General features: G+C 46.7%; 1 protein-coding gene across 1 annotated transcript in view; it reads right to left on the reverse strand.

Annotated features, from left to right (window-relative positions):
- The window catches only part of fbxo41 (F-box protein 41), a 451,090-nt gene that overhangs the window by 251,399 nt on the left and 172,913 nt on the right, over window positions 1–26,778 (reverse strand). Inside the window, exon 5 of the mRNA XM_080183008.1 lies at window positions 17,085–17,164. Within this exon, the coding sequence (XP_080039134.1) occupies window positions 17,085–17,164 (80 nt within the window). The remainder of the gene's footprint in view (window positions 1–17,084; window positions 17,165–26,778) is intronic.

Below are 26,778 nucleotides of genomic sequence, written 5' to 3' on the forward strand. Positions count from 1 at the left end.
GGACATAGCTCGACACAACATCGAGGGCCGAAGGGCCTGTACTGTTCTATGTTCTAAGCTGCAATATGACTTACCAATTTTTAAACTCAGTGCTCCAGCTGATGAAGACAAGCGCGCTGTATGCCTTCTTGACTACCTCCTCCACCTGCGTTGCCACTTTCAGTGACCTGTGTGCCTGTACACCCAGACCCCTTTGCCTATCAATACTCTTAAGGGTTCTGCCATTTACTGTATATTTCCTATCTATATTAGATCTTCCAAAATGCATTACCTCACATTTGTCCAGATCAAATTCCATCTGCCATCTCTCTGTCCAAGTATAGGGAGAGTGTCAGAAGACTCGAGGATAGAAAACGTTGTCCCCTTGTTCGTGAAGGGGAGTAGAGACCATCCTGGGAATTATAGGCCAGTGAGCCTTACTTCTGTTGTGGGTAAAGTTTTGGAAAGATTTATAAGGGATAGGATTTATAATCATCTAGAGGGAAATAAATTGATTAGGGATAGTCAACACGGTTTTGTGAAGGGCAGTTCGTGCCTCACAAACCTTATTGAGTTTTTTGAAAAGGTGACCAAAGAGGTGGATAAGGGTAAGGCAGTTGACGTGGTGTATATGGATTTTAGTAAAACATTCGATAAGGTTCCCCATGGTAGGCTAGTGCAGAAAATGCAAATGCATGGGACTGAGAGTGATTTAGCAGTTTGGATCAGGAATTGGTTAGCTGATAGAAGACAGAGGGTGGTGCTTGATGGGAAATACTCAACCTGGAGTTCAGTTACAAGTGGTGTATCTCAAGGATCTGTTTTGGGGCCACTGCTGTTTGTCGTTTTTATAAATGACCTAGATGATGGTGTAGAAGGATGGGTTCGTAAATTTGCTGACGACACCAAAGTCGGAGGAGTTGCAGACAGTGGGGATGGATGTTACAGTTTGCTGAGGGACATAGATAAGCTGCAGAGCTGGGCCGAGAGGCGGCAAATGGAGTTTAATATGGAAAAGTGTGAACATAAGGACATAAGAAATAGGAGCAGGAGCAGGCCATCTAGCCCTTCGAGCCTGCCCCGCCATTCAATAAGATTATGGCTGATCTGAGGTGGATCAGTTCCACTTTCCCGCTTTCTCCCCATCACCCTTAATTCCCTTGTCTGTCAAAAACCTATCTACCCGTGTCTTAAATATACTTAGCGAGGTAGCCTCCATCACTTCAACGGGCAGAGAATTCCAGAGATTCACCACCCTTTGAGTGAAGAAGTTCCTCCTCAACTCTGATCTAAACTGCCCCCCCTTATCTTGAGGCTGTGCCCTCTAGTCCTGCTGTCCTTTCTGAGCGGGAAGAATCTCTCTACCTCTACCCTATCCATCCCTTTCATGATCTTATATGTCTCTACAAGATCCCTCCTCATCCTTCTAAACTCCAACGAGTACAGAACCAGCCTATTTAGTCTCTCTTCATAGTCTAACCCCCTCATCTCCGGCATCAGCCTAGTGAACCTCCTCTGCACTCCCTCCAAGGCCAAAATATCCCTGCGCAAGTGCGGCGACCAAAACTGCACCCAGTACTCCAGCTGCAGCGTCACCAGGGCCCTGTACAGTTGCAGCAAAACCTCCCTGCTTTTATATTCTATCCCCCTCGCTATAAAGGCCAGCCTCCCAGTCGCCTTCTTGATCTTGAGGTGATTAACTTGGATAAGAGTAACAGGAATACAGAATATAGGGCTAATGGAAGGACACTTGGTAGTGTTAACAAGCAGAGAGATCTCGGTGTACATGTGCATAGCTCCCTCAAAGTTGACACCCAGGTTGATAAGGTTGTTAAGAAGGCGTACGGTGTGTTAGCTTTTATTGGTAGAGGGACTGAATTTTGGAGCCATGAGGTCACGTTGCAACTGTACAAAACTCTGGTGTGGCCGCACTTGGCGTATTGCGTACAGTTCTGGTCGCCGCATTATAAAAAAGATGTGGAGGCATTGGAAAGGGTGCAGAGGAGGTTTACCAGGATGTTTCCTGGTATGGTGAGAAGGTCTTATGAGGAGAGGCTGAGGGACTTGAGGTTATTTTCATTAGAACATAAGAACATAAGAAATAGGAGCAGGAGTAGGCCATCTAGCCCTTCGAGCCTGCCCCGCCATTCAATAAGATCATGGCTGATCTGTCGTGTCTCAGTTCCACATTCCCGCCCTCTCCCCATAACCCTTAATCCCCTCTCTTATCAAAGACCCATCAACCCACGTCTTAAAAATATTTAGCGAGGCACCCTCCACCACTTCAACGGGCAGAGAATTCCAGAGATTCACCACCCTTTGAGTGAAGAAGTTCCTCCTCAACTCCGTTCTAAACCGCTCCCCCTTTATCTTGAGGCTGTGCTCCCTAGTCCTACTGTCCTTTCTGAGCGGGAAGAGTCTCTCCACCTCTGTCCTATCCATCCCATTCATCATCTTATATGTCTCAATGAGATCTCCCCTCATTCTTCTAAACTCTAACGAGTACAAGCCTAGTTTATTCAGCCTCTCCTCATAGCTCAACCCCCTCAACTCCGACATCAGCCTAGTAAACCTCCTCTGCACTCCCTCCAAGACCAAAATATCCTTGCGTAAGTGCGGCAAACAAAACTGCACACAGTACTCCAGCTGCGGCCTCACCAGTGCCCTATACAGCCACAGCAAGACCTCCCTACTTTTATATTCAATCCCCCTCGCTATGAAGGCCAGCATCCCATTCGCCTTCCTGACCACCTGCTGCACCTGCAGGCTGGGGTTTTGCGACTCATGCACAAGGACCCCGAGGTCCCTCTGCACCGTCGCCTGCTGCAGTTTTTTGCCCCGTAAGTAATAGTCCTTCCTACCATTATTCCTACCAAAGTGGACCACCTCACACTTGCCAACATTAAATTCCATTTGCCATTTCCTGGCCCATTCGCCCAGCCTATCTAGATCCTTCTGCAGACTCTCCACACCCTCCGCACAATTTGCCGTTCCACCAATCTTGGTGTCATCAGCAAATTGCAACACCATACACTTGGTTCCGTCCTCCAGGTCATCTATATAAATGGTAAATAGCTGAGGCCCCAGCACCGACCCCTGGGGCACTCCACTAGTCACCATCCGCCAATCCGAATAACACCCATTGACCCCCACTCTCTGCCTCCTATTTGACATCCAATCCTCTATCCACGCTAACACCCTACCCCCAACTCCATGCCCCCTTACCTTCTGCAATAACCTCTTGTGAGGTACCTTGCAAACGCCTTCTGAAAATCAAGAAAGACCACATCCACTGGCTCTCCTCTATCCACCGCCCTAGACACATCCTCATAGAACTCCAATAAATTTGTCAGACATGACTTCCCCTTAACGAAACCGTGCTGCGTCTGCTCTATCAAGCAATACCCCTCAAGACGCCTCGCTATTTCCTCCTTGATGACGGATTCTAACATTTAACCTACAACAGACGTTAAACTAACCGGCCTATAATTCCCTGCCTTTTGCCTGCCACCCTTCTTAAACAACGGCATAACATTAGCCACTTTCCAATCTTCTGGCACTTCCCCGGAATCCAGCGACGTTTGGAAAATAACCACCAAGGCATCCACTATCACCTCCGCCATTTCTTTCATAACCCTTGGATGCATTCCATCCGGTCCTGGGGACTTGTCCACAATCTGTCCCTGCAGTGTGTCGAGCACCACCTCTCTAGTAACAATAATGTCATTGAGACCCTCCTGTCCTATCATCTTTCCATCTCTAACACCCGGCAAATTATTCACGTCCTCCTCCGTGAAGACCGAAACAAAAAAGTTATTCAAGGCCTCAGCCATTTCCCCATCCCCTACCACTAAGTCCCCCCTCTCATCCTCTAAGGGTCCAACGTTCACCCTAGCCAGCCTCTTCCTTTTTATATATTTATAAAAACTCTTGCTATCCTTCTTTATATTAAGCGCTAGCCCAGCTTCATAGTTTATCCTACCCTTCTTTATCAACTTCTTTGTCAATCTTTGTTGACTTTTAAACCTCTCCCAATCCTCTTCTCGCCCACTACTCTTAGCTACTCTAAACGCCTCCGCTTTTAATTGAACACTTTCCTTCACCTCCTTCATTATCCATGGCTTATTACCTCTCCTCCTATGGTCCTTTTTAACCATTGGAATAAATTCCTGCTGAGCACCAAGAAAGATCTCCTTAAAGATCCTCCACTGAGAGAAGAAGGTTACGAGGTGACCTAATTGAGGCATTCAAGATGATCAGAAGGTTAGGTAAGGTGGACAGTGAGAGCCTTTTTCCTTGGGTGGTGATGGCTAACATGAGGGGACATAGCTTTACATTAAGGGGTGGTAGTTATAGGACGGATGTCAGAGGTAGGTTCTTTACTCAGAGGGTAGTAAGGGCATGGAATGCCCTGCCTACAGTGGTTGTGGACTTGCCAACTTTAAGGGCGTTCAAATGGTCAGCGGATAGGCATATGGATAACATTGGAATAGTTTAGGTTCGAGGGTCATTAGATTGGTTCCACTGGTCAGCACAACATCGAGGGCTGAAGGGCCTGTACTGCGCTGTTATGTTCTATGTTCTAAGTCTCCAACTGATCGATATTCTGCTGTATCCTCTGATGGTCCTCATTGCGATCCGTCAATCTACCAACCTTAGTGCGGGTTAGATGGATTGGCCATATTAATTGCCCCTTAGTGGCTCCAGATATGCAAATTGGGAGGATTTGTGGGGTTATGGGATAGGATCTGGGTAAGTCAGTGAAAAATCAATGGTCTTTCTGCACTGTAGGGACTCTCCAAAAAAATACTTAAAACATGACAAAGTATACTTCTTAACAGTTAGCTTTCGCTATTGTTCCAATTTAGCAATATCCCCAGTAGGCATAAATCCCTTCTGTTGAACCAGTTAACAGAGAAGCGAAAGATGTTTGCATGATGCTAGACGTCTAGCCTTTTGACTTCTGGACACAGATCCAGATTCAATTTCCAGAGAAAGATATCTCCTCAAAACAGCAAAACTTTAGAGAAGTAAATCTTGTCTCTAGTAGCTCCCAGTCTCCAGATTTCAGAGACAGAAAAGAGAGGCAGTTTTTCTCCCAAAAAGCAGACTGAGATTGAGTTCTCTGGGTAAGCCTAGCTGTACCCAGTCATATGACCATAATTGTCAATCATCCCAAACAAATCCCATTGTGCAAAATCCCAGGGAAACACCAAAAATAGCATTAGTTCAGATTAAGCAATTATGCTGCTGCCGCAATAATAGGATGCCGGTTACAGACAGAATGACTGCGAATGCAGAGAACAGCTACAACAGTTTCTAGAACAACAACATGACTCAAATACATTTCTTAAAAGCACAGTATCAAAATCAACAACACACTAATTTCCACGTCATCTGAAAACTTACTAATTATACCTTCCACATTCACATCCAAGTCGTCAGTGTATATAACATAAAGCGAAGGTTCCAGCAACGATCCTTGTGGTACGCAACTGATCACAGGCTTCTGATCACAAAAGCAATCCTCCCTCATCACCCTTTGCTTCCTTTTAACAAGCCAATTTTAGATCCAATTTGCCAACTTGCCTTGGATCTCATGGGCCCTACGTCGGATCTTATCCGTGTCGGATCTTATCAAAGGCCTTACTGAAGTCAATGTAAACCACAACAACTGCGCTACCCTCCGATGGAAGATAATATAGAACTCCTAGTGTAAAAGCCTTTGTTTTAAAGTCACTATAATAAGTATAATAGGTTAAGAAGGATATATAAAATGAGGATTCATCGTGTGCCTAATACAACATTTGCAAAGGTATTGTCTATTAATCACATATGATCAATAGTAAGGAATTTTTAAACAAGAATTGTAACCAAAATGTCATTTTAAGTGTCTTTGAGAGTCTTGGCCAAACAATGGTCTGTTTTCTCAGCATGATGGGAAGTAGACGGCAACAGACATGCCACATTCTTTGAGACAATGGCAATTAAAATGTGTAGATATTAGCAATAGTCTTGAACATACCGGATTGACATAGGTAGGTTTCTTAGCAACGAGGTAGGGATTTTAAGGCACAATAGAAAAATGAGCTCCTTTCCTGCTGACAGGTGGAACGTTATTCGATTATAGAATAGATCATAGAACCATACAGCGCAGAAACAGGCCCTTCCACCCATCGAGTCTGCACCAAACACAATCCCACCCAGGCCCTAGACCCATATCCCTACATATTATACCCACTAATCCCCTCTAACCTACTAATCCCTGGACACAAGGGGCAATTTTTTAGCATGGCCAATCAACCTAACCCGCACATCTTTGGACTGTGGGAGGAAACCGGAGTACCCAAAGGAAACCCATGCAGACACAAGGAGAATGTGCAAACTCCACACAGACAGTGACCTGAGCCAGGAATCAAACCCAGTACCCTGGAGCTGTGAAGCAGCAATGCTAACCACTGTGCTACCGTGCCACCCACTCTGTGTTATTGGCTAAGGTAGTACCATGTAATATTGTAATTGAACCCCTCAATTTGGATGACAGGCTGGGAGGGGAATTGAAGTGTTCAGAAGAACATATTAATCACAAGTTTATATTGTCATGCCAGAGAGGATAGTCAGCACTCATCGACTGTCTGCTCCTGATGCCTGCATTAGCAATAAACTTCCTTTTCATTCCTTGAATACATGCCGTCTTTTGTAGTCCTTGTATTGATTGAGTGAGATCAGTTGAGTACAAGACACCCAGTGGGACACTGCGAAAAATTCCTCTTACACCTTCATCAACATATTTAGTTACCTTTTCACAAAACTCAATTAAATTAGGTAGACGAGATCTCCCACCAATAATCTCCGTGCTGACTATCCCTGATCAATCTGATCCCTCAGCATTTTTTCCAATAATTTGCCTAACACTGACGTTAGAATAACTGGCCTGTAATTACCTGTCTTGTTTCTGCTGCCCTTTTTGAATAAAGGGTTAGCTAACCTCTAGTCATCTGGCACTTCACCTGTCAGAAGTCTCATAACACCAGGTTAAAGTCCAACAGGTTTATTTGGTAACAAAAGCCACTAGCTTTCGAAGTGCTGCTCCTTCATCACGACTTCAACTGTGGCCAGCAAAGATCTAAATATCCTTCCTAGAACAAGGATAGAATCTCTCTTGATCTCACATTTCACCCCACGAGCCTCTGCATGCAAAGCATAATCCTCCGCCATTTTCGCCAACTCCAGCGTGATGCCACCATCAAACACATCATGCTTTCACTCCCTGTCAGGGAGAGACTGTTCCCTCCGGGATAACCTAATCAACCTTTTCTCGCCTTACAGATGATGCCAGACCTCAGATTTTCCAACATTTTCTCTTTTGTTTTCAGATTCCAGCATCTGCAGTAATTTGCTTTTATCCAAATGTAGCGCGATCTGGAAATATTCAGAACCCAGAAAGGTGCAATTAATCCCAGCTAGAGGGGGATAATTGGGATGCAGGATGTAATGTGACTGCCCCTAGGATAGGGAGAAGAGGATAAAAAGTCAACCACCATTTTTCTCATGATGTTTATCCAGTGAGCACTGCTGCAGAAGTATGGATGTGGCTATCAGATGAGAATTCGATGTGGCTTGACTCTGAGATCACTCCACAACAAGCCAAAAAGAACATCGATATCTGAAGAAAGTGGAATGGTATTTTAATTTTTCTTGAAAGTACGTTTACAGTTGCAAGGTATATGCTAGAGAACTACCAGGGCCTGAATTGAAACCAAAATTTACACTGGAGGGATTTTCTGAGTCACGAAGGAGATTACATTACTCAGAGGGTAGTAAGGTCGTGGAATGCCCTGCCTGCAGCAGTTGTGGACTCGCCAACTTTAAGGGCGTTCAAATGGTCAGTGGACAGGCATATAGATAACATTGGAATAGTTTAGGTTAGAGGGTCATTAGATTGGTTCCACTGGTCGGCGCAACATCGAGGGCCGTAGGGCCTGTACTGTGCTGTAATGTTCTATATTCTATAAATATCTCTGTCAGGGCCCCTGAAATCTCATCCTTTGCCTCTAATAGTGGCCTGCGATTTATGCACATTAATGCCCGTTAAAACATCTAATACCTCCTCCTTATTAATCTTAACATGGTCTAAAACTTCACTATTCAAAGTGAAATCTCCAGCTACATGCCTTTCTCTTTAACGAATACAGATGAAAAATATGCATTTGAGTAACTCGTCGGGTGCCATAGGGTTCGGTCCTTGAGATCCAGCTATTCACAATCTGTATTAATGACTTGGATACGGGTACAGAAGGTTCTATCGACAAATTTGCAGATGACATAAGAACATAAGAAATAGGAGCAGGACTACGCCAACTAGCCCTTCGAGCCTGCCCCGCCATTCAATAAGATCATGGCCGATCTGTCTTGGCTCAGTTCCACATTCCTGCCCTCTCCCCATAACCCTTAATCCCCTCTCTTATCAAAAACCCATCCACCCGCGTCTTAAAAATATTTAGCGAGGTAGCCTCCACCACTTCAACGGGCAGAGAATTCCAGAGATTCACCACCCTTTGAGTGAAGAAATTCTTCCTCAACTCCGTTCTAAACCGCCCCCCCCCCTTTATCTTGAGGCTGTGCCCCCTAGTCCTACTGTCCTTTCTGAGCGGGAAGAGTCTCCCCACCTCTATCCTATCCATCCCATTCATCATCTTATACGTCTCAATGAGATCTACCCTCATTCTTCTAAACTCTAACGAGTACAAGCCTAGTTTATTCAGCCTCTCCTCATAGCTCAACCCCCTCAACTCCGGCATCAGCCTAGTAAACCTCCTCCGCACTCCCTCCAAGGCCAAAATATCCTTGCGTAAGTACGGCACCCAAAACTGCACACAGTACTCCAGCTGCGGCCTCACCAATGCCCTATATAGCTGCAGCAAGACCTCCCTACTTTTATATTCAATCCCCCTCGCGATGAAGGCCAGCATCCCATTCGCCTTCCTGACCACCTGCTGCACCTGGCAAGCTGGGTTTTTGCGACTCATGTACAAGGACCCCGAGGTCCCTCTGCACCGTCGCATGCTGCAGTTTTTCTCCACGTAAGTAATAATCCTTCCTACCATTATTCCTACCAAAGTGACCACCTCGCACTTGCCAACATTAAATTCCATTTGCCATTTCCTGGCCCATTCGCCCAGCCTATCTAGATCCTTCTGTAAACTCTCCACACCCTCCGTGGAATTTGCCGTTCCACCAATCTTGGTGTCATCAGCAAATTTCGACACCGTACACTCAGTTCCCTCCTCCAGATCATCTATATAAATGGTAAATAGCTGAGGCCCCAGCACCGACCCCTGAGGCACTCCACTAGTCACCAACCGCCAATCCGAATAGCACCCATTGACCCCTACTCTCTGCCTCCTATTTGACAACCAGTCCTCTATCCACGCTAACACCCTACCCTCAACTCCATGTCCCTTGACCTTCTGCAATAACCTCTTGTGAGGTACCTTGTCAAACGCCTTCTGAAAATCAAGAAAGACCACATCCACCGGCTCTCCTCTATCCACCGCCCTAGACATATCCTCACAGAACTCCAGTAAGTTTGTCAGACACGACTTCCCCTTAACGAAACCGTGCTGCGTCTGCTCTATCAAGCAATTCCCCTCAAGATACCTCGCTATTTCCTCCTTGATGACGGATTCTAACATTTTACCTACAACAGACGTTAAACTAACCGGCCTATAATTCCCTGCCTTTTGCCTGCCACCCTTCTTAAACAACGGCGTAACATTAGCCACTTTCCAATCTTCCGGCACTTCCCCGGAATCCAGCGACATTTGGAAAATAACCACCAAGGCATCCACTATCACCTCCGCCATTTCTTTCAGAACCCTCGGATGCATTCCATTCGGTCCTGGGGACTTGTCCACAATCAGCCCCTCCAGTCTGTCTAGCACCGCCTCTCTAGTAACAGTAATGTCATTGAGACCCTCCAGTCCTACCACCTTTCCATCTCTAACACCCGGCAAATTATTCACGTCCTCCTCTGTGAAGACCGAAACAAAAAAGTTATTCAAGACCTCAGCCATTTCCCCATCCCCTACCACTAAGTCCCCCCTCTCATCCTCTAAGGGTCCAACGTTCACCCTAGCCAGCCTCTTCCTTTTTATGTATTTATAAAAACTCTTGCTATCCTTTTTTATATTAAGCGCTAGCCCAGCTTCATACTTTCTCCTACCCTTTTTTATCAACTTCTTTGTCAATCTTTGTTGACATTTAAACCTCTCCCAATCCTCTTCTCGCCCACTACTCTTAGCTACTCTAAACGCCTCCGCTTTTAATTTAACACTTTCCTTCCCTCCTTCGTTATCCACGGCTTATTACCTCTCCTCCTACAGCCCTTTTTGACCATCGGAATAAATTTCTGCTGAGCACCCAGAAAGATCTCCTTAAAGATCCTCCACTGCTCCTCAGCAGACCTACCTTCCAACGCGCTCCCCCAGTCCACATTCGCCAATTCCTCTCTCATCCTACCGTACTCCCCTCTGTTCAAACAAAGGACGCGTGTCCGGGAACCCACTTTCTCCTCCTCCATCTGCACTAGAAACTCCACCATACAATGATCACTCTCCCCAAGAGGATCCTTCATCGCAAGGTCCCTAATTCTACCCGCCTCATTACATAATCCTACCAAGACGCATAAAGGCAGGTGGTAAAAATGAGATATTTTCCTGGTCAGCCACGTGATGGAAAGAAATTTGAAGCCTGCATTATCATCGTCATAATTCCACACTCCAACCTGCATGCAGTATAGAACGTTGCAGTTGTATAGAACGTTGGTTAGGCCACATTTGGAGTACTGCGTCCAGTTCTGGTCGCCTTACTACTGGAAGGACGTGGAGACTCTGGAGAGAGTGCAGAGGAGGTTTACCAGGATGTTGCCTGGTATGGAAGGACTGGGTTATGAGGAAAGATTGAGCAAATTGGGGCTGTTTTCCCTTGAAAGATGGCGACTGAGGGGGGATCTAATAGAGGTATATAAGATTATGAAGGGTATAGATACAGTAAACAGAGATAAGCTATTTCCTATGTTAGAAACAGACAGTACAAGGGGCCACGGGCTTAGGGTGAGGGGGGGAGAGGTATAACACGGATATTAGAACATAGAACATAGAACATTACAGCGCAGAACAGGCCCTTCAGCCCACAATGTTGCGCCGACCAGTTAAAAAACAATGACCCACTAACCTAAACCAATCCCTTTTCATCCATAAACCTATCCATGGATCTCTTAAACGCCCCCAAACTAGGCGCATTTACAACCGCAGCAGGCAGGGCATTCCAATCCCTCACCACCCTCTGGGTAAAGAACCAACCCCTGACATCCGTCCTATAACTACCCCCCCTTAATTTAAAGCCATGCCCCCTCGTGCTAGCTTTCTCCATCTGAGGAAAAAGGCTATCACGATCCACCCTATCTAAACCTCTAATCATCTTATATGTTTAAATAAGATCCCCTCTTAGCCACCTTCTTTCTAGCGAAAACAACCCCAAATCCCTCAGTCTCTCCTCATAGGACCTCCCCTCCATACCAGGCAACATCCTGGTAAACCTCCTCTGCACCCTCTCCAAAGCCTCTACATCCTTCCTGTAATGTGGGGACCAGAACTGCACACAGTACTCCAAGTGCGGACGCACCAGAGTTGTGTACAGTTGCAACATAACGCTGCGACTCCTAAATTCAATCCCCCTACCAATAAACGCCAAGACACCGTATGCCTTCTTGACAACCTTATCTACTTGATTCCCAACTTTCAGGTATCTATTTACACATACACCTAGATCCCTCTGTTCATCCAGACTATTCAAAGTCCTCCCGTTAGCCCTATACTCGACACATCTGTTATTCCTACCAAAGTGAATTACCTCACACTTCTCCGCATTAAACTCCATCCGCCACCTCTCGGCCCAGCTCTGCAACCTGTCTAAGTCTCCCTGCAAACTACGACACCCTTCCTCACTATCTACCACACCTCCGACTTTGGTGTCATCAGCAAATTTACTAATCCACCCAACTATACCCTCATCCAGATCATTAATAAAAATTACAAACAGCAGTGGCCCCAAAACAGATCCCTGAGGCACACCACTTGTAACCGAACTCCATGACGAATATTTACCATCAACCACCACCCTCTGTCTCCTATCTGCTAGCCAATTCCTAATCCAATTTCCTAGATTACCCTCAATCCCATACATCTGCATTTTCTGCAGAAGCCTACCATGGTGAACCTTATCAAACGCCTTACTAAAATCCATACATACCATGTCAACTGCCTTACCCCCATCCACCTCTTTGGTCACTTTCTCAAAAAACTCAATAAGGTTAGTAAGGCACGACCTACCCGCTACAAAACCATGCTGACTATCTCCAATTAATTCATTACTCTCCAAATAACTATAAATCCTATCCCTAATAATTTTTTCTAAAACCTTGCCCACAACAGAAGTAAGACTCACCGGTCTATAATTCCCGGGGAAGTCTCTGTTCCCCTTCTTAAACAATGGGACAACATTCGCTATCCTCCAATCTTCCGGTACTATACCAGAGGCCAACGACGACCTGAAGATCAGAGCCAGAGGCTCTGCAATCACCTCTCTTGCCTCCCAGAGAATCCTAGGGTAAATCTCATCTGGACCAGGGGACTTATCTATTTTCAAACATAAGAACATAAGAAATAGGAGCAGGAGTAGGCCATCTAGCCCTTCGAGCCTGCCCCGCCATTCAATAAGATCATGGCTGATCTGTTGTGGCTCAGTTCCACTTTCCCGCCCTCTCCCCATAACCCTTAATCCCCTCTCTTATCAAGAACCCATCAACCCGCTTCTTAAAAATATTTAGCGAGGCAGCCTCCACCACTTCAACGGGCAGAGAATTCCAGAGATTCACCACCCTTTGAGTGAAGAAGTTCCTCCTCAACTCCGTTCTAAACCGCCTCCCCTTTATCTTGAGGCTGTGCCCCCTAGTCCTACTGTCTTTTTTGAGCGGGAAGAGTCTCTCCACCTCTATCCTATCCATCCCATTCATCATCTTATACGTCTCAATGAGATCTCCCCTCATTCTTCTAAACTCTAACGAGTACAAGCCTAGTTTATTCAGCCTCTCCTCACAGCTCAATCCCCTCAACTCCGGTATCAGCCTAGTAAACCTCCTCTGCACTCCCTCCAGGGCCAAAATATCCTTGCGCAGGTGCGGCGCCCAAAACTGCACACAGTACTCCAGCTGCGGCCTCACCAATGCCCTATACAGCTGCAGCAAGACCTCCCTACTTTTATATTCAATCCCCCTCGCTATGAAGGCCAGCATCCCATTTGCCTTCCTGACCACCTGCTGCACCTGCAAGCTGGGTTTTTGCGACTCATGCACAAGGACCCCGAGGTCCCTCTGCACCGTCGCCTGCTGCAGTTTTTCGCCACGTAAGTAATAGTCCTTCCTACCGTTCTTCCTACCAAAGTGGACCACCTCACACTTGCCAACATTAAATTCCATTTGCCATTTCCTGGCCCATTCGCCCAGCCTATCTAGATCCTTCTGTAGACTCTCCACACCCTCCGCACAATTTGCCTTTCCCCCAATCTTGGTGTCATCAGCAAATTTCGACACCCTGCACTCGGTTCCCTCCTCCAGATCATCTATATAAATGGTAAATAGCTGAGGCCCCAGCACCGACCCCTGGGGCACCCCACTAGTCACCAACCGCCAATCCGAATAGCACCCATTGACCCCCACTCTCTGCCTCCTATTTGACAACCAATCCTCTATCCACGCTAACGCCCTCAAGAATATCCAGCACATCCCCCTTATCAACTGCAATACTGTCTATTTTACACCCCTGCAACCCAGTGTCCTCCTCAGCTATATTCATGTCCCCCTGCGTGAACACCGAAGAGAAATATTGGTTCAATGCCTCTCCAATCTCTTCCGGTTCCACACACAACTTCCCTCTGCTGTCTGTAACTGGCCCTAATCTTGCCCTAACCAATCTTCTGTTCTTGACATACCTATAGAACGCCTTAGGATTCTCCTTAATCCTATCAGCCAAAGTCTTCTCATGTCCTCTTTTAGCCCTTCTTAACTCACTCTTTAACTCCCTCCTAGCCAATCTAAAGCTTTCTAGTCCACTACCTGAGCCTTCAAGTCTCATCCGAACATAAGCCTCCTTTTTCTTTTTAACCAACGAATCAACTTTTTTAGTGCACCACGGTTCCCTAGCCCTACCAATTCCTCCTTGCCTGACAGGGACATACATATCACGGACTCGCAGTAGCTGCTCCTTGAAAAAACTCCACATTTCTGACGTTCCCAGTCCCTGTAATCTCCTAGTCCAACCTATGCTTCCTAATTCTCTCCTAATAGCCTCATAATTACCCTTCCCCCAGCTAAAACTACTAACCCGAGGTTCATGCCTATCCCTTTCCATCACTAAGGTGAACGTAACCGAATTGTGGTCACTATCACCAAAATGCACACCAACTTCCAAGTCTAGCACCTGGTCTGGCTCATTTCCCAGCACCAAATCCAATATAGCCTCACCTCTAGTTGGCTTATCTACATACTGAGTCAAAAAACCTTCCTGCACGCTTTGTACAAAAACTGACCCCTCTAACGAGCTAGAGCTATAGCAATTCCGATCAATATTAGTAAAGTTAAAGTCCCCCATAACAATTACCCTATTACTTTCACTCCTAACCAGGATCGTCTCCGCAATCCTTTCCTCAACCTCTCTAGAACTTTTAGGAGGTCTATAAAAGACTCCCAACAGGGTGACCTCTCCTCTCCTATTTCTAATCTCAGCCCATACTACCTCAACAGACAAGTCCTCATCAAACTTCCTCTCTGACACTGTGATACAGTCCTTGACTAATAATGCTACCCCTCCCCACCTTCTACCTCCTTCTCTACTCCGACTGAAGCATTTGAACCCCGGAACCTGCAACAACCATTCCTGACCCTGCTCTATCCATGTCTCTGAAATGGCCACAACATCAAAGTCCCAGGTACTGATCCACGCTGCAAGTTCATCCACTTTATTGAAAATACTCCTCGCATTAAAGTATACGCATTTCAAACCCTGCTCCGCCCCACCCCCACGATGCCGTGCATTGCAGTCCCCATCTATGCCCCCCTCACTTTCACCCCCTCTACCCAGGATCCCACCCCCCCCTCCGAATCAGTTTAAACCTCCCTGCATAGCCTTTGCAAATTTACCCCCCAGGATATTGGTCCCCCTCTGATTCAGGTGTAGACCATCACTCTTACAGAGGTCCCACCTTCCCCAGAATGAGCCCCAATTGCTCAAGTACCTGAACACCTCCCTCCTGCACCATCCCCTCAGCCACGAGTTCAAACTTTCCCTCTCTCTGTTCCTCTCTAAACTATCCCGTGGCACAGGCAAGAGTCTGGAGATAACCACTCTTTCTGACTTGGCCTTTAGTTTCCACCCCAACTCCATATATCTCTGCTTAATATCCCCTTCCCTTAACCTCCCTATGTCATGCGTCCCCACATGAACTATAACTTGGGGTTGATCTCCCTCTCCCCTAAGAGTCCTGAATACCCTGTCCGATACATCGCGGACCCCAGCCCCTGGTAGGCAACACACCAGCCCTGAGTCCCTACCATTATTTCCGACTCTCCTATCCGTCCCCTTAACTGTGGAGTCCCCAATCACGAGGCCCAATCTTTTACATCCCCTAACCACCTGAGCTTTTACAATAGGCTCACCCCCAGAGACCTGCTCCCTTTGGCTATCCCCAGTTGATTCCTCCTCAACTGTAGCCTCCAGGACTGAAAACCTATTTTGGAGGGGAACAGCCCCAGGGGATTGTCCCCCCAATTGCTTCTTTCCCCTCTTCCTGGCAGTGACCCAAGACTCATTTCTAGGAGTGACTATCTCCTTATGACTCCTATCGATGTCCGCCTCCCGAATTATGCGGAGTTCCTCTAATTCCACCTCCAGCTCCTTTACACGCTCCTCCAGAAGCTGCAATCGAACACACTTCCTACAAGTAAAATCACCTGAAACACTACTGGAGTCCTTCACCACATACATCCCACAGGAGATGCAGGGGGAGGTTTTTCACACAGAGGGTAGTGGGGGTATGGAATGCTCTGCCAAGTAAGGTGGTGGAGGCAAGCATGCTGGAGTTGTTTAAGAGTTACTTAGACAGGCACATGAGTGGATTGGAGATGGGAGGATATAGGAGATTGTTTTAAATAAGGTTCATTAGCACTGGGACGTCCCTGGTAATGCAAAAGGATGTGGAATCATACTAATGTTTTTCTCTCTTAATTCACAGGTTTTAAGTCGGTCTGCCTTGTTGTCCAACGAGGGGCATACACGCGATGGGTCGTACTAGGGCTGCTCTTGGGTGTTCGAGAATAGCCTAGTGTTTCATGTCGTTAGTGTGTGCTTAAACTGGACCAGATGCTGGGCAACACAACAGCTCAGTGACTATCACTGTTTGCTGTGCAGACACATGGATTTGGGCCAGTGTCTGTGGGAGTTTGCGCATTCTCCCCATGCTTGCGTGGGTTTTCTCCGGGTGCTCCGGTTTCCTCCCACACCCCAAAGATGTGCTGTTGGGCTGATTGGAGGTAATAAATTGTCCCTAAATTAGTTTCCCTCAATGTGGAATGCCATAAGCATAGACAAGGGTCATGGGTGGAGGGGGGACTGGTAATGTTAAAATGGCGATGCGGGCTCGTTGGGCCGAAGGGCCTGTTTCCCAGGCCGTTTTTGTTCTTTGTTCAGTATCGCAGACTCCAGGTGATTTAAAACACACCACTACTGCATTTCACAGCTTTAAAATAATATGCACAATGAATTCTCTTCAAACCATGTTCATCTGTAGATAAATCTAAATGATTTCTGTTACTCAGTTTAGCGTGTTAAGAAATCCACTCCATGCTAATTTAACTACATATTTTATTGCTTTTCTCCAACCTGAAATTAAAATCCTAAAATCCATCACTTTTGAGAGCCAATATAAAACGAGCAATGAACAATGAGATTAGAACATTAAACTCAGGTTATTTGGTTGTTTTCAATTCATACCTGACATTTGGTAATGACTGCTGCTCAGACGCAGGCATGTTCCCACGGGAAGCACCAGCTGAAGATGTAGATCTTTCGCCCTGGACAAGAAGAAGAAATTGGAAAGTGAAGTGAAAAAAGTGTAAAAGTTGAACCTGAAACAAAAGTTAGTCTGACAAGCAGAATCATTTCAAGGAATTTGAATATCAATGTGACACTCAAAAGTATGGTGTATTACTGGGCTGGCAAAGCAGAGTTTCCAGGCAGGATTTTCCATAGAACCATAGAAAATTCCAGCTCAGAAACAGGCCTTTTGGCCCCTCTTGTCTGTGCCGAATCATTTTTTACCCAGTCCCACTGACCTGCACTTGGACCATATCCCTCCACACCCCTCTCATCCACTTACCTGTCTGAGTTTTTCTTAAAGTGACCCCGCATTTACCACTTTATCTGGCAGCTCATTCCACACTCCCACCACTCTCTGTATGAAGAAGGCCCCCCTAATATTCCCTTTAAGCTTTTCTCTTTCATCCTTAACCCATGCCCTTTGGTTTTTTTTTCTCCTCTAGCCTCAGTGGAAAAAGCCTGCTTGCATTCACTCTATCTATACCCATCAAAATCTTATACACCTCCATCAAATCTCCCCTCATTCTTCTACACTCCAGGGAATAAAGTCCTAACCTATTCAATCTCTCTCTGTAACTCAGTTTCTCAAGTCCCAGCAACATCCTTGTGAACCTTCTCTGCACTCTTTCAACCTTATTTACATCCTTCCTGTAACTAGGTGACCAAAACTGTACACAATACTCTAAATTCAGCCTCACCAATGCCTTATACAACCTTACCATAACACTCCAACTTTTATACTCGATACTCCGATTTATAAAGGCCAATGTACCAAAAGCACTCTTTATGACCCTATCCATCTGTGACGTCACTTTTAGGGAATTCTGTACCTGTATTCCCAGATCCCTCGGTTCAACTGCACTCTTCAGAGTCCTACCATTTACCTGTACGTTCTACTTTGGTTTGTCCTTCCAAAGTGCAATACCTCACATTTGTCTGCGTTAAATTCCATTTGCCATTTTTCAGCCCATTTTTCTAGTTGGTCCAAATCCCTCTGCAAGCTTTGAAAACCTTCCTCACTGTCCACTACACCTCCAATCTTTGTATCATCAGCAAATCTGCTGATCCAATTTACCGCATTATCATCCAAATCATTGATATAGATGACAAACAGCAATGGACCCAACACCGATCCCTGCGGCACACCACTCGACACAGGCCTCCACTCAGAGAAGCAATCCTCCACAACCACTCTCTGGCTTCTTCCATTGAGCCAGTGTCAAATCCAATTTACTACCTCCCCATCTATACCTAGAGACTGAACCTTCCTAACTAACCTCCCATGAGGGACCTTGTCAAAGGCCTTGCTGAAATCCAGGTAGACAACGTCCACCGCCTTCCCTTCATCCACTTTCCTGGTAACCTCCTCGAAAAACTCTAATAGATTGGTCAAACATGACCTACCACACACAAAGCCATGTTGATTCTCCCTAATAAGTCCCTGTCTATCCAAATATTTGTAGATCCTATCCCTTATCACACCTTCCAATAACTTGCCCACCACTGACATCAAACTTACTGGCCTATAATTTCCCAGATTTCTTTTGGAACCTTTTTTAAACAACGGAACAACATGAGCCACCCTCCAATCATCTGGCACCTCCCCCGTGAATACTGACATTTTAAATATGTCTGCCAGGGCCCCTGCAAGTTCAACTCCAGCCTCCCTCAATGTCATTGGGAATACCCTGTCCGGTCCTGGGGATTTATCCACTCTGATTTGCCTCAAGACAGCCAGCACCTCCTCCTCTGTAATCTGTAAAAGTTCCATGACCTCCCTACCTGTTTGCCCTATTTCCGTAGACTCCATGTCCATTTCCTCAGTAAATACGGATGCAAAAAACCCATTTAGTGTCTCCCCCATCTCTTTTGGTTCCATACACAGTCTACCACTCTGGTCTTCAGGAGGACCAATTTTATCCCTCGTTATCCTTTTGCTTCTTACATACCTATAGAAGCTCTTTGGATCTTCCTTCACTCTGTCTGCCAAAGCATCCTCATGTCTTCTTTCAACACTACTGATTTCCCTCTTAAGTAGCTTCTTGCACTTTTTATACTCCTCGAGCATCTGATCTGTTCCTTGCTGCCTGTACATTTCATACAACTCTCTCTTCCTCTTAATTTCCCTCGAGAACCAAGGTTCCTTATCCCTATTTACTTTGCCTTTAATCCTCACAGGAACATACAAACTCTGCACTCTCAAAATTTCTCCTTTAAAGGCCTCCCACTTTCCATTTACATCCTCACCAGAGAACAGCCTGTGCCAATCCACACTTCCCAGATCCCTTCTCATTTTATCAAATTGGCCTTTTTCTAGTTCAGAACTTCAACCCAAGGACCAGATCTATCCTTATCCATGATCAGGTTGAAACTAATGGCATTATGATCACTGGATCCAAAGTGTTCCCTCACACTCAATCCATCACCTGCCCCAACTCATTTCCCAACAGGAGATCCAATATCGCATCCTCTCTATTTGGCACCTTTATATACTGATGTAGAAAATTCTCCTGAACACATTTTACAAACTCTATCCCTGTCTAAACCTTTAACAGTATGTGAGTCCCAATCTATATGTCGAAAATTAAAATCCCCTAATATCACAACTTTGTTTCTTGCAGTTGTCAGCTATCACTCTGCTGATTTGCTCCTCCAATTCTTGCTGACTATTGGGTGGTCTATAATACAACCCCATTAATGTGGCCATACCTTTCCTGTTTCTCAGCTCCACCCACAGGGCCTCTGTAGACAAGCTCCCTAATCTATCCTGCCTGAGTACCGCTGTAACATTTTCCCTGACCAACAATACCACCCCCCCACCCAACCTTTTATCCCTCTGTCTCTATCACACCTGAAACATTGGAACCCTGGAACATTGAGCTGCCAGTCCTGCCCCTCCTGTAGCCAAGTTTCACTAATGGCTAGAATGTCATATTTCCACCTGTCAATCCATGCCTTCAGCTCATCTGCCTTCCCCACAATACATAGAACATAGAACATAGAACACTACAGCACAAACAGGCCCTTCGGCCCACAAGTTGCGCCGACCACATCACCTACCAACCTACAGACCTATCTATAACCCTCAATCTCATTAAACCCCATATACTCATCCAGAAGTCTTTTAAAAGACCCCAGCGAGTTCGCCTCCACCACCACTGACGGCAGCCGATTCCATTCACTCACCACCCTCTGAGTGAAAAACTTACCCCTAACATCACTTCTGAACCTCCCTCCCCGCACCTTAAATCTGTGTCCTCTCGTAGCGACCATTTCAAACCGGGGAAATAGCCTCTGAGAGTCCACCCTATCTATCCCTCTCAACATTTTGTAAACTTCTATCAGGTCGCCTCTCAACCTTCGTCTCTCCAGGGAAAAGAGTCCCAGCTCCCTCAACCTAACTTCATAAGGCATGCCTCCCAGTCCAGGCAACATCCTTGTAAATCTCCTCTGCACCCTTTCAATAGCTTCTACATCTTTCCTATAGTGAGGCGACCAGAACTGCGCACAATACTCCAAATGAGGCCTGACAAGGGTCTTATAAAGTTCCAGCATTACCTCCCGACTCCTAAACTCAATCCCTCGATTAATGAAGGCCAGTACACCATACGCCTTCTTGACCACCTCCTCCACCTGCGAGGCCGATTTAAGAGTCCTGTGGACCCGGACCCCAAGATCCTTCTGCTCCTCAACACTACTCAGACTTCTGCCCTTAATAGTGTACTCGTTCATCCCGTTGGTTCTGCCAAAATGGACGACAACACATTTATCCGCGTTGAAGTCCATCTGCCTGGTATTGAAACAGACACACCTCAAAAGATTATTTCCACCACACTCAACCCTTCCATTTGTGATTTTGCTTGAACTAACCTTTTTTTCACCCCCGCTCCACTATCTGCTCTGGCACGCTGGTTCCCATCCCCTTGCAAATCTAGTTTAAACGCTCCCCAATAACACTAGCAAACCTCCCTGCATGTATACTGGTCCCCTTGTAGTTTAGGTGTAACCCGTCTATCTTGTTTAGGTCCCACCTGCCCCAGAAGAGGTCCCAATGATCCAAGGATCGGAAACCCTGCCCCCTACACCAGTTCCTCAGTCACGTGTTCATCCACCCAAGCATCCTACTCTTACCCTCACTGGCACGTAGTACAGGTAGCAATCCTGAGATTACTACTCTCGGGGTCCTGCTTTTTAACTTCCTTCCAAGCTCTCTAACCTCTCTCTTTCGGACCTCCTCACTCTCCCTACCTACGTCATTGGCACCAACGTGTACCACCACATCTGGCTGATCACCTTCCCACTTCAGAACGCTGTGCGCGCGATCAGAGACACCTCCATCTTCCAGCCACGCTCGCCCCAAAACTGGAAAATCCCACCCAAGGTCAGCAGCCTTGTATGGTTCCTCCCAGTCATCGCTCCCCCTCCCGCCCGCCGCCTGTTCTAATTCCTGGGACGGGCAGGAAAGGAAAATTCCTGAGACAGTGTGTTCAAATCCAAACCCTACAAATTCTGCAAAGGAATTCAGTAATCAGTTTCTGGGAAGTATCAGAAAAATAATCAACACTCAAGTAATTGTAAAAGTCCAATATATCCTTTAGAAGGAGGCAAATGGCCCAAAATATGTTGCTGATTCCCTATGGACCATCAGCAGCACACAAATGTTAGACAAAGAAAATCCATAACTTGCAGGCTGCCATATCCTTCAATCTTAATCACAAAAGTAGATTCCTGATTTAAAACGTACAGTATGCCAGGAATGAAATTTGGAATACCTCAGAATCAAACAGCTGCACAGTGCACTGTGGGTACACTTACAATATATCTACCACAGTGGTTCAGCATCAACTACTTAAGGGCAGTTTGCGTTGGACAATAAATGTCTCCCCGCATGCCGACACTACAGTTAAGAAAGCCCACCAATGCCTCTACTTTCTCAGAAGACTAAGGAAATTTGGCATGTCAGCTACAACTCCCACCAACCTTTACAAATACACCATAGAAAGCATTCTTCCCGGTTGTATCACAGCTTGGTATGGCTCCTGCTCTGCCCAAGATTGCAAGGATCTACAAAAGGTCATGACTGTAGCCCAATCCATCACACAAACTAGCCTTTCATCCACAGACTCTGCCTATACTTCCCGCTGCCTCGGCACAGCCGCCAGCATAATTAAGGACCCCATGCATCACGGACATTCTCTCTTCTACCTTCTCCTTTGGGAAAAAGATACAAAAGTTTAACGTCTGTTATAGGAAAAATGTTAGAATCCGTGATCAAGGAAAAAATAGCGAGGCATCTTCAGGAGAATTGTTTGGTAGAGCAGACGCAGCACGGTTTCGTTAAGGGGAAGTCGTGTCTGACAAACTTATTGGAGTTCTATGAGGATGTGTCTAGGGCAGTGGATAGAGGAGAGCCGGTGGATGTGGTCTTTCTTGATTGTCAGAAGGCGCTTGACACGGTGCCTCACAAGAGGTTATTACAGAAGGTCAGGGGGCATGGAGTTGGGGGTAGGGTGTTAGCATGGATAGAGGATTGGATGTCAAATAGGAGGCAGAGAGTGGGGGTCAATGGGTGCTATTCAGATTGGCGGTTGGTGACTAGTGGAGTGCCCCAGGGGTCGGTGCTGGGTCCTCAGCTATTTACCATTTATATAGATGATCTGGAGGAGGGAACCGAGTGTACGGTGTCGAAATTTGCTGATGACACCAAGATTGGGGGAACGGCAAATTGTGCGGAGGGTGTGGAGAGTCTGCAGAAGGATCTAGATAGGCTGGGCGAATGGGCCAGGAACTGGCAAATGGAATTTAATGTTGGCAAATGTGAGGTTGTCCACTTTGGTAGGAATAATGGTAGGAAGGACTATTACTTACATGGCGAAAAACTGCAGCATGAGACGGTGCAGAGGGACCTCTGGGTCCTTGTGCATGGGTCGCAAAAACCCAGCCTGCAGGTGCAGCAGGTGGTCAGGAAGGCGAATGGGATGCTGGCCTTCATAGCGAGGGGGATTGAATATAAAAGTAGGGAGGTCTTGCTGCAGCTGTATAGAACATAGAACATAGAACACTACAGCACAAACAGGCCCTTCGGCCCACGAGTTGCGCCGATCACATCAACACCTACCAATCTATAGACCTATCTATAACCCCCAATCCCATTAAACCCCAGATACTCATCCAGAAGTCTTTTAAAAGACCCCAGCGAGTTCGCCTCCACCACCACTGACGGCAGCCAATTCCATTCACTCACCACCCTCTGAGTGAAAAACTTACCCCTAACATCACTTCTGTACTTTCCTCCCCGCACCTGTGTCCTGTGTCCTCTCGTAGCGACCATTTCAACCCGGGGAAATAGCCTCTGAGAATCCACCCTATCTATTCCTCTCAACATTTTAAAAACTTCTATCAGGTCGCCTCTCAACCTTCGTCTCTCCAGGGAGAAGAGTCCCAGCTCCCTCAACCTAACTTCATAAGGCATGCCTCCCAGTCCAGGCAACATCCTTGTAAATCTCCTCTGTACCCTTTCAATAGCTTCTACGTCTTTCCTATAGTGAGGCGACCAGAACTGCGTACAGTACTCCAAATGAGGCCTGACTAGGGTCTTGTAAAGTTGCAGCATTACCTCCCGACTCCTAAACTCAATCCCTCGATTAATGAAGGCCAGTACACCATACGCCTTCTTGACCACATCCTCCACCTGCGAGACCGATTTAAGAGTCCTGTGGACCCGGACCCCAAGATTCTTCTGCTCTTCAACACTACTAAGACTCCTGTCCTTGACAGTGTACTCGTTCATCCCATCGGTTCTGCCAAAATGGACGACTACACATTTATCCGCGTTGAAGTCCATCTGCCACTTCTCCGCCCAGTCCTGCATCCTATTTATGTCCTGCTGCAACTTTTGACATTCTTCCAGACCATCCACAACACCACCGACCTTCGTGTCATCAGCGAACTTACTTACCCATCCCTCCACTTCCTCATCCAGGTCATTTATGAAAATGACAAACAGCAAGGGTCCTAGAACAGATCCCTGGGGCACTCCACTGGTGACTGACCTCCATTCAGAAAAAGACCCATCCACAACGACACTCTGCCTTCTGCAGGCAAGCCAGTTCTGGATCCACAAGGCCAAAGGCCCTTGGATCCCATGCCCTCTCACCTTCTCAAGAAGTCTTGCATGGGGGACCTTATCAAACGCCTTGCTGAAGTCCATGTGCACCACGTCCACTGCACTTCCTTCTTCAATGTGTTCAGTCACATTATCGAAGAACTCAACTAGGCTCGTAAGGCACGACCTTGTGGTGAAGGATCCTCTTGGGGAGAGTGATCATTGTATGGTGGAGTTTCTGGTGCAGACGGAGGAGGAGAAAGTGGGTTCCCGGACACGCGTCCTTTGTTTGAATAGAGGGGAGTACGGTAGGGTGAGAGAAGAATTGGCGAATGTGGACTGGGGGAGCGCGTTGGAGGGAGGGTCTGCTGAGGAGCAGTGGAGGATCTTTAAGGAGATCTTTCTTGGTGCTCAGCAGAAATTTATTCCGATCGTCAAAAAGGATAGTAGGAGGAGAGGTAATAAGCCGTGGATAACGAAGGAGGTGAAGGAAAGTGTTAAATTAGAAGCGGAGGAATTTAGAGTAGCTAAGAGTAGTGGGCGAGATGAGGATTGGGAGAGGTTTAAATGTCAACAAAGATTGACAAAGAAGTTGATAAAGAAGGGTAGGATAAACTATGAAGCTGGGCTAGCGCTTAATATAAAAAAGGATAGCAAGAGTTTTTATAAATATATAAAAAGGAAGAGGCTGGCTAGGGTGAATGTTGGTCCTTTAGAGGATGAGAAAGGGGACCTAGTGGTAGGGGATGGGGATATGGCTAAGGTATTGAATAACTTTTTTGTTTCTGTCTTCACGGAGGAGGACGTGAATAATTTGCCGGGTGTTAGCGATGGAAAGGTGGTAGGACTGGAGGGTCTTAATGACATTACTGTTACTAGAGAGGCGGTGCTCGACAGACTGGAGGGGCTGATTGTGGACAAGTCCCCAGGACCGGATGGAATGCATCCAAGGGTTCTGAAAGAAATGGCGGAGGTGATAGTGGATGCCTTGGTGGTTATTTTCCAGACGTCGCTGGATTCCGGGGAAGTGCCGGAGGATTGGAAAACGGCTAATGTTACGCCGTTGTTTAAGAAGGGTGCCAGGCAAAAGGCGGGGAATTATCGGCCGGTTAGTTTAACGTCTGTGGTAGGTAAAATGTTAGAATCTGTCATTAAGGAGGAAATTGCGAGGCATCTTGAAGGGAATTGCTTGATAGAGCAGACGCAGCACGGTTTCATTAAAGGGAAGTCGTGTCTGACAAATTTACTGGAGTTCTATGAGGGTGTGTCTAGGACGGTGGATAGAGGAGAGCCGGTGGATGTGGTCTTTCTAGATTTTCAGAAGGCGTTTGACAAAGTACCTCACAAGAGGTTATTGCAGAAGGTCAGGGGGCATGGAGTTGGGGGTAGGGTGTTAGCATGGATAGAGGATTGGATGTCAAATAGGAGGCAGAGAGTGGGGGTCAATGGGTGCTATTCGGATTGGCGGATGGTGACTAGTGCAGTGCCCCAGGGGTCGGTGCTGGGGCCTCAGCTTTTTACCATTTATATAGATGATCTGGAGGAGGGAACCGAGTGTACGGTGTCGAAATTTGCTGATGACACCAAGATTGGGGGAACGGCAAATTGTGCGGAGGGTGTGGAGAGTCTGCAGAAGGATCTAGATAGGCTGGGCGAATGGGCCAGGAAATGGCAAATGGAATTTAATGTTGGCAAGTGTGAGGTGGTCCACTTTGGTAGGAAGAATGGTAGGGAGGACTGTTACTTACGGGGCGAAAAACTGCAGCAGGCGACGGTGCAGAGGGACCTCGGGGTCCTTGTGCATGAGTCGCAAAAACCCAGCTTGCAGGTGCAGCAGGTGGTCAGGAAGGCGAATGGGATGCTGGCCTTCACAGCGAGGGGGATTGAATATAAAAGTAGGGAGGTCTTGCTGCAGCTGTATAGGGCATTGGTGAGGCCGCAGCTGGAGTACTGTGTGCAGTTTTGGGCGCCGCATCTGCGCAAAGATTTTGGCCTTGGAGGGAGTGCAGAGGAGGTTTACTAGGCTGATACCAGAGTTGAGGGGGTTGAGTTATGAGGAGAGGCTGAATAAACTGGGCTTGTACTCGTTAGAGTTTAGAAGAATGAGGGGAGATCTCATTGAGACGTATAAGATAATGAATGGGATGGATAGGATAGAGGTGGAGAGACTCTTCCCGCTCAAAAGACAGTAGGACGAGGGGGCACAGCCTCAAGATAAAAGGGGGGCGGTTTAGAACGGAGTTGAGGAGGAACTTCTTCACTCAAAGGGTGGTGAATCTCTGGAATTCTCTGCCCGTTGAAGTGGTGGAGGCTGCCTCGCTAAATATTTTTAAGACACGGGTTGATGGGTTTTTGATAAGAGAGGGGATTAAGGGTTATGGGGAGAGGGCGGGAAAGTGGAACTGAGCAACGACAGATCAGCCATGATCTTATTGAATGGCGGGGCAGGCTCGAAGGGCTAGATGGCCTACTCCTGCTCCTATT

Source organism: Carcharhinus amblyrhynchos, unplaced genomic scaffold (genome assembly GCF_965287045.1).
Source record: "Carcharhinus amblyrhynchos unplaced genomic scaffold, sCarAmb.v2.hapA chromosome_115, whole genome shotgun sequence".
In the NCBI taxonomy this organism is placed as follows: domain Eukaryota; kingdom Metazoa; phylum Chordata; class Chondrichthyes; order Carcharhiniformes; family Carcharhinidae; genus Carcharhinus; species Carcharhinus amblyrhynchos.